At 36.7% G+C, this 8643-nt stretch overlaps 2 protein-coding genes across 2 annotated transcripts; one reads left to right on the forward strand and one right to left on the reverse strand.

Annotated features, from left to right (window-relative positions):
- Nucleotides 1-394: 394 nt before the first annotated feature.
- LOC130715919 (protein BUD31 homolog 2) lies at nucleotides 395-3052 on the reverse strand. Its single transcript, XM_057566074.1, has 4 exons — nucleotides 2895-3052; nucleotides 2389-2490; nucleotides 2099-2286; nucleotides 395-769 (listed from the first exon to the last, which is right to left on the reverse strand). Exons 2-4 carry the CDS (start codon nucleotides 2480-2482, stop codon nucleotides 614-616), a joined length of 438 nt encoding a protein of 145 aa, XP_057422057.1. The 5' UTR covers nucleotides 2483-2490; nucleotides 2895-3052; the 3' UTR covers nucleotides 395-613.
- A 1911-nt stretch (nucleotides 3053-4963) lies between these two features.
- On the forward strand, nucleotides 4964-8197 carry LOC130712431 (heat stress transcription factor A-5). Its single transcript, XM_057562269.1, has 2 exons — nucleotides 4964-5340; nucleotides 6704-8197. Exons 1-2 carry the CDS (start codon nucleotides 5113-5115, stop codon nucleotides 7925-7927), a joined length of 1452 nt encoding a protein of 483 aa, XP_057418252.1. The 5' UTR covers nucleotides 4964-5112; the 3' UTR covers nucleotides 7928-8197.
- The last annotated feature ends 446 nt before the right edge of the window (nucleotides 8198-8643 follow it).

Raw genomic sequence — 8643 nt, forward strand, 5'->3', positions numbered from 1 at the left:
TTTAACTTGTTCGGATGGTTTGGTTCAGTTCTCAGATTGGTGGGATGGACAACCTTGTAAACCTGAATCAAACTGACCACATAGCCTCCTTAACACTAAACTGAGCACCGCTATTTGACACAAACCACTAGCGCAAATCGTTTCAGATTGTCCTCTTTTAAAAATTGTATACATCATGAAGAAAAAAAAAATTCAGTACCCAACCTGACCGAACCAACTCATTCAACATCAGGTTGTTTTGGACATCTATACATCCCAAATCTAAACCAACCCAGCCCAACAACACCCCCCAATTGAGAGCATGAAAACACCTAATAGAGTTGTTTAAACGGAACCCTGTTCAATTATTCTAAGCCAAGTATCGATCAAATTCAAAAGTAAACGCTCATCAATGTGAAGGTACAAACCTCGATCAGGTTATGAAATAAGCAGATGATTAATGCTGGTAATTAGTTAAATGTTCCAAATGTATAGCTACCTTAAAGTTAGTAAACAGTAATACAAGCATAAGCTGAGCCCCCTGATAGTCTCAGACAACAGAAAGATAAAAGCACAAACACATCATTCTTACAAAACCTCCCTGGGCATTTAATGCTGCAAAATTGATGTCCCATCAGTCCCCACTTGCACAGCCCTTGCAACCACAATGGACACACTCTATTACCTTCTCCTCCCTAAGTTGCTTGGGTACTCTACAAACACATGTGGTGGCAAAATTGTGATCGCGCGGTTGCATGCACCTCAAGCAGCACAGACGTTCATAACCAGGCTGCAATTCATAAACAAAACATAAAGATTTAAGTACTCAAATCCAAGAAAGCACATACAATGCACAGATGAGACAAATCACTTTAAACATTATTTTACAGATCGTAGAAGTAAATTTTCACGTAATTGAATTAATAATAGTAATACTAGTAGAAGTAGCATTAGTTTTTTTTTTTTTGGATAGCTAGTAGTAGCATTAATAACAGTAATTATTCAAAAACAACTCTGTAATTGGATTAACTGAAGTCAAGCAGAAGGCGGCAAACAATAATGATTTTTCTTAGAATATTTTTAACAATGTTTGCTAATAGCAATGAATATTTGTGAACTTGGGAAAAGCAAAAATGTCTGAAGTGTCAATATTTTCTGTGTTTCACCTCAAGTCCTCAGTATCAAACAGACAAATATGACTCTCCAATTGAATTAAGTTACAATCAGGATTCAGGACATGTTTATAGCTAATCACATTGATGGATGTGGAGTTAATCATTATGTGGCAGCAAAACAATGGCCTTACTCCTTAGCACAGGGGCGATAGTTCACAAATTTTGTATATACATATTGTTAAATCAAAGTAGCACATGAATGTCTAATATTTTAGCAATTCAAAACAAGATTGCTAATCCTCACTTATATCTTTTCTAGAATCCAGACACAGCTCCATTTAGGAAGACAGCACTTCCCTAACTAGTTAAATCAAAGTAGGAGACAATATCCACTACAATATATAAAACAGGACACTACACATGCAATTCACAGCTTATTTACCTGAATACAAATGTTATTGAACCTTGGCCTATTGATATTATTTGCAAGGAAAGTCCACTTAAAAAAATGTTTAGGCAGCAATGATGATGACAGGCAAACCGCACATTCACAACCCACATCAAATCTCGACAACAATCCCTTTATATCAATACTTCTACCAATTTCCATGGACTCGAAAGGCACTAAATCCAAAATACAAGCAAAAAAACTAACTTTCCAGACACCAAAATAATAACATGGCAGCATAGTTGAAAAAAAATTCAAGGAGCGTAAATGAAGCAAGCATAAAACAAGTTTCACTAAAAGGCATGCCTGGTGCTACAGCATATATTATCTAAGAAAAGACAATCAATTAACATCCGTATCCTAATGGGAATAAGGTGACCAAGAATTAAAGGCTATCCTAATACCAAAGCTGCTACTCAACGGAGTTTAGAAAACTCGGGACATAATTAACACAAATGTTTCCATATTTCCACTTTGTACTAATTCTCCAAAGAAAAAAATAAATAGCAAAACAACAACACTTTAGAAAATAGAATAAATAACTCATCATAAGTACCTTCTTCCACTTTGCAATCAGGTTGCGGTCAGCGTATCCTTGATCTAAACAGAATTCATATAACTCCTTAGAAATCTCCTTCCTCCGATGGTAGAGGTCAAATATGTATCGGCTCTTCTGGTGTGCAATTTTAAATATAGGCCACAAAGTCTCACACTTTCTTTTGCCATCATGTGGATCATTCTCAGCTGCCACATAAAAGATACAGAAAAAAAAATCATTTTAATAGATTACAGAATGAAAAGAGAAAAAAAAAACTATGAAGGCACGCATAAGAATAATATCCCAACCTTCCCTCATCTTTGCTTGAAGTTCACGGATCGTGGGCTCGATTAATTCCCATCCCTCTGGGTATTTAACACGGTTCGTCTTCACTTTAGGCATTTTTGCAGCTGTCAAAGGAAAATGCAACATTGAAGTGTCAATTTCGATACATTCTAACTACAAGTATAAATGGCACTACAAAGTGTGAAATTAGTCCATAATAAACAAAGGTATAGAAAATCTAAACTTCATGGAATGAGAAGCAGTGTAATCTTCACATATGAATGGATAGAGAGCTTCAAATTCAATCAATCACAGTTAAACATGAACTATATGCAAAATTATTAACAGAATTGTTGGTTGAACATTTCCCCACTAAACATTCACATCAAAGTACAAATGAAACTAATTTTGAAGAAACCCTAAGAGCCATAAATAAACAGCATTAGGGGCAAAACACAAGGAATCAAAGATAAAGGGAGTGGAAATCGAATGAGAAAACTAAAAGCTTGAAACAGGAAAGAAAACCAACCTCAGGCGGCACGGGTCACTCTACCGGCGGCGAGACGGCGGTGTTGTGGGCGGACGGAGAGTTTGGGGGTTTTTCTGGAACTTTCGGAGCACCGCGTCGTCCTTCGATTTCAAAAATAAAATAGAGTGCTTTTATTGCTTTTCCTGCCATATTTTTGAAAATAGTTATTTTTGTTCGTTTTTGTTTTAATCCAAAAATAACAAAATAAATAAAAAAACTTATATACATAGCCCAATGAGAGGCCCAAGTTCCAACACAAGACTACACAGAATATGGACTTATTTGACAATAAGCCCATTCAAGCCCTAATTAGTTATTGGTGGAACATATTTGTAAAAGGAAAATATCAATTCACACTACAATTTGAACTCTCTATATGAAAGGGAAATGTGAGAGATAAAATGAGTGATGTAATTTGTCCAAAAAAAAATGAGTGATGTAATAGAAACTGGAGTCGGAGACATAAGTAGAAATAAAAAATTTGGTGAAAATCAGATGGAAGAGAAGGTAGATGTGAATGAATTAAAATCAAAATTGATTTAAAGTCTAGTTGACTGAGAGTCCAGAAGTATGAATCTCTTCATTCCATTTCCCACTCTTCAATCCCTTCTCTCTCAAAATGTACTATTGAGTATTCATTTTACATCTCGTCCATCTTTACGTATAGAAAACTTGCTACGAAGAACTTTGTTCTCGCTAGAAAGTCATTTAATAATATTTAAATACGAGAGACACACCGATGGTAGTTGGCAACAACAGCAAAACAGGATCGGTGGTGGGGGAGTGATTCGTGATAAAGATGGAAGATGGCTCTGGGTTTACAACCTTTTTAGACGTTGGTGACACTTTAACTAAGTTTTCGGCCTAGAGATGAGATTCTTTCCATTCGGTGGATGTTATCAAAAGATTGACATATGCTCATTGTCCATATTCCTCAGAATCATACCATTGTTGCATACGCTTTAGCTAAACTCACAGTCATCTAGGCTTGAAAGGTCCAAACTCTTCCTCCTTCCATAGCGATGCTCTTGCTTTGTCATGATGTAGATATTTTATTCTGTTTTTCTGTTATTCCTCTTTCTAATAAAAAAATAGAATTTCACACCAAAATTCGTTTACATGTAAAAAACTATTTTATTAATTTTTGACCAATATTACAAGCCCATGGTAACAAAAAGGCTTAATAGCTTTTTTGGTCCCTAACGTTTCACGATTGGCAAGCTTGGTCCCTCCAGGAATTTTTTAGCCTGAAACGTCCCTCACGTTCACTAACCGTTGTAATTTTGGTTTTCCGTCCACTTCCGTTAAATATTTAACGGTTTTTATTAAAAATTAATAAAAAAATAAAACAGCACCTTCAACATGTTCATCAATCTTCATCTTCTTCATCATCTTACCCAGGAAGAAAAAAACTCAAAATTCACAAAAGTAAATCTCAAAACAACTTATTCAGCAAAAGCAACAAACTTTATCTGAGAAAGAAGAAAAAAAAATCAGAGAAATTTCCATAACCAATCCACAACATCACCCCTTCAAAACCCAAGAACAACAACCCGAGAACCCCCCAGAACCCATCAAAATCCAACAACAAAACCCATAACCCACCACCCCCCACCGACAAAGGTGACAGCGGCGCGATCTGGAACTCGTAGGAGTGGTGGGGGCGTGACGGATCTTGGGTGGTTGTGGCTCGGTGACGCGATTTAAGGGAGGAGGAGATGGTGGCCGACGGCTATTGGGTTGACAGAGGGGAAGAGAAGAGCTAGGGTTTTTTATTTTGGTTGAATGTTGGGAGAGAAACTGAAGCATCTTGAAGATGCTGGAATTTTATTTTTATTTTTTTATATTAATTTTTTATTAATCTTCTAATAAAAAACTATTAAATATTTCTTTTATATTTATTTTTTTAATTAAAAACCGTCAAATGTTGGACGGAAAATTAAAATTGCAACGGTTAGTGAACGTGAGGGACGTACTAAGCTAATAAATTCCTGGAGGGACCAACCTTGCCAAATCGTGAAACGTTAGGGACCACAAAAGCTATTAAGCCTAACAAAAATATAGAACAGATTTTTGCTTGAGCAAACGCCAACTACGACCAGCAAAGCAGCCTTTGAAGTCAAACTCAAACCTTTCTCCCTTCATCTTCTCTCTGCTTCTCTGTCTTCACAAACACAAACAAACCCCAACAACAGATTCTAGAAAGATCGATTCCCAAATGGACGGAGCGCCACCCTCCTCCGCCGCCGGAACCGGAGGCCCGGCGCCGTTCCTTCAGAAGACCTACGACATGGTCGACGATTCCTCCACCGACGACATCGTTTCTTGGAGCTCCACCAACAACAGCTTCGTCGTCTGGAACCCACCCGAGTTCGCTCGCCTCCTTCTCCCGACGTATTTCAAACACAACAACTTCTCCAGCTTCATCCGCCAGCTCAATACCTACGTGAGTTCCTTCCATTCCATTCCATTCAATTCAATTCAATTCCCCCTTGTTTTGTTCCAAGATTCATCATGCTCCTTGTCTTTCACTCTGATTCAATTGCTTGCTATGATTCTTGAATCTTGATTACTAGGTTTTTTTGTTTTTGTAACTTATTGCTGTCTGATGTGCATGATGATTGGTGATCATTACCAGATTGAGATGAAAATTGTTAATTGATTAGAAAATTTGGACCTGATGGGGTCTATCTTAATGTAGCTGAAAGCTTTGTTAAGCTTTGAAAATGTTGGCAGTGTTGGAAGATAGGGTGTGATGAGAGGTAGTAGTTTAGTTTTTTTTTAAAGCTTATTTTTGTGTGGGGAAGAGGGGTGGAGTGTGGATTTGGGTAATAAAAGACTAATCAGTGTTATCAAATAGCGGCTATAGCGGCGGCATAGCGGATTTTGGCTAATCGCGACGCCGCTATTGCTCACTATAGCGCGCTATTCGCTGCTAAATAGCGGCTGAAATAGCGGATTTTTGGCTCACCGTGATGGTCGGCGATCGCGATTTGACAACACTGGGACTAATAGCATGTTTGAGTCAAATTATTTGTCCTCGTAATCAGTTCTGAAACTCAGAAACTACTTGCATAAGTTTCTTTTCAGAATTTATTCTAGCTTCGGTGCCAATTGTAGAAGGATTTCCAGGCATGCGTATGAGGATTGTGATAAAAGAAAGTCTTATGCAGGACCTTGCTTTATTTCATACTCAAAGAAGTGCTAGAAAACTTGGGTTTCTTTGGTAGAGATTTTTTTTCTTTAGTTTTGTTTTCTTGTTTTCACTTGTAATTATAACAATGCCACCATATTTTCAGAATACTTTTATATTAACATTTTTGATGTTTTGTTTTGACTTAGCTAATGTGTTGCCTTGGAGCCCTAATCCTTCAAATTCCCCATTTATTATATACTATAACCATAATTATAATTCTTTATCTTTAATAGTTAATACTACTTCCCGGGTACATCCTAGGCTACTCAAACATCCAGGTTTCTACTTTATAGGTATAGCTCCAGGAAATAAAAAATGACAAAACCAAGAGTTTTAATCTTGTAATTTTTTATTGAACCAATTCAAATTGATATCAAAGTATTTTTGGGGTAGGAATTTTTAAATCATGCACATGTGTGATGTATGGTGATGATTTAAGATCAAGGCCCAGTGCCTGCTTTTGCTGTATGAAGGCTCTCTTTTTGGTAAAGAGTATACTTGTAAGGCTCTAATTGTAAATCATTCAAAGATTGTTGATCTTGTAGCTTGAAGAATAAATAATTGTATATGGGCAGTTATTCTTATTGCTTATTTATATGTATTCTTTTACCAGGGATTTAGAAAAATACATCCTGAGCGATGGGAGTTTGGTAATGATGATTTTATAAAAGATCAAAAGCATCTTCTTAAGAATATACACCGCAGGAAACCTATCCACAGTCACAGTCATCCTCCAGGTTCTCTTGTAGATCCAGAAAGGTCAGCATTTGAGGAAGAAATAGAGAAACTTTTACGTGAGAAAAATTCTCTTGAATCCAATATTTTTAACTTCATACAACATCAGTCAACAGCAAAGCATCGACTCGAAGATTTTCAGCAGCGATTAGATGGTATGGAGAAGAGGCAGAAACAACTGCTGAACTTCTTCGAGAAGGCTCTTCAGAATCCTACTTTTGTTGAACATCTTTCACGCAAAATTGAATCCATGGATTTATCGGCTTATAATAAGAAAAGGCGATTGCCTCAGGTTGATGTTGATCAGTTGCAGCCAGTTGTCGAAAGTAGCTCTGTTGACAATCATAGCAATTTTAGAATGGAATTTGGGAATGTTATTCATCACGATTTCTCAAATAAGCTCAGACTGGAATTGTCACCAGCTGTTTCAGATATGAACTTAGTATCACATAGCACACAAAGTTCAAATGAAGACGGAGAAAGCCCACAGAATAAGCTGTCTGAAGGAGAACTGAAAGGAGTCCAGACGAGAACGGCTCTTGCTTTTGCACCTGAGACGTTAGAGCTTGCAGATACTGGGACATCTTTTACTTTTAAGATGGATCCATGTTTATCACAGAGAACGACAACTGCTGAAAGCTCGAAGCTGCACTCTATGGAGCCAAGTAGTGAAGAAGGTGATAGTCATATATCCTGCCAACTAAATTTAACTCTAGCGTCTTGTCCGTTACCAGCCAACAGAAACTCATACTCAGCCAGATCACCCCAAATAGATTGTCAAGAAATTGGCAAAATTGCTGAATCAAGATTTTATGCCAGTGGTAAAGAATCTGATATTGGAGTTTCCTCAAACCAAAATGTAGCTAATGAGGTTACCAATTTAGCTGCTCCAACTCCAAGTAGCAACCAAGTCAGCCCAGCTGCTCCAGATAGAGTGAATGATGTGTTTTGGGAACAGTTCCTTACAGAAAGACCAGGCTGTTCGGACAATGAAGAGGCGATATCCAACTATCGAGCCAACCCATACGATGAGCAAGAGGAAGGGAGATCAGTTCATGGAATCTCTAGAAACATTAAGGGTATGGATCAGCTCACACTTTGAGCAAGCTATCTTGAAGTACTAGTTATACTAATGGTATGTGAAATTCCCATGATTAATATACTTAGTTATGAGCCTCGACAACTAGTTGTGTTGTAAAGGGCTGAAACTTTTTCATGCAAAATTATGTTTAAGTTTTGTGGCTTACTACGTAATGTCTCTTGTGAAAAGTCTGAAATTCATGCTAGGCTTCAAAGATTGATGCGTACTATGTTAATCCTGACAGTGTTGTATATATTAAAAGTTTAGAATTGAATTTTTTTTTACATTCAACTCAAATACTCCAACCCATTACATTACCACTTTCAAAAAAAAAAAATACATTACCTATCTATAATAATATTGAAGATGTTGGATTATATGCATTATGTCATTATCAAATGTTTTGTTCTTTGAAAATGCTAAATTTTTCTATTTTTTTTTATAATTTTTCACTTTTTAGAAAAATTTTCGTGCAAATTTCTAGATAATATTTTTATTTCAAATCTGACCATCCGAACCGAACCAACCCAATTGATTTGGTTTGGTTCGAATTTAGAAGAAAAATTAGAAAATCCAATCCAAACCGAACATGTTTGATTAGTTCGAACATTTAAATACCTTAAATCCGAACCAATCCGAACGTGGTTTGACGGATACAAAGGGAAAACTCCTCATATTCAGGAAATTTAAACTAACAAAATGTCGTTGTTTCCATCTGTTGCGCTATTGTTTCACAA

The sequence above is a fragment of the Lotus japonicus genome, chromosome 4 (assembly GCF_012489685.1).
Source record: "Lotus japonicus ecotype B-129 chromosome 4, LjGifu_v1.2".
Taxonomy (NCBI): Eukaryota; Viridiplantae; Streptophyta; class Magnoliopsida; order Fabales; family Fabaceae; genus Lotus; species Lotus japonicus.

Bases quoted from the DNA above. Each gene is read 5' to 3' on its own strand.
- LOC130715919 (XM_057566074.1), bottom strand. From the start codon at position 2,482: ATGCCTAAAGTGAAGACGAACCGTGTTAAATACCCAGAGGGATGGGAA. The intron at 2,287-2,388 runs GTTGGGATATTA...TTTATGTGGCAG, and splicing joins TCAAGCAAAGATGAGGGAAG to CTGAGAATGATCCACATGAT. The intron at 770-2,098 runs GTACTTATGATG...TATGAATTGCAG, and splicing joins TGATTGCAAAGTGGAAGAAG to CCTGGTTATGAACGTCTGTG.
- LOC130712431 (XM_057562269.1), top strand. From the start codon at position 5,113: ATGGACGGAGCGCCACCCTCCTCCGCCGCCGGAACCGGAGGCCCGGCG. The intron at 5,341-6,703 runs GTGAGTTCCTTC...TTCTTTTACCAG, and splicing joins TCCGCCAGCTCAATACCTAC to GGATTTAGAAAAATACATCC.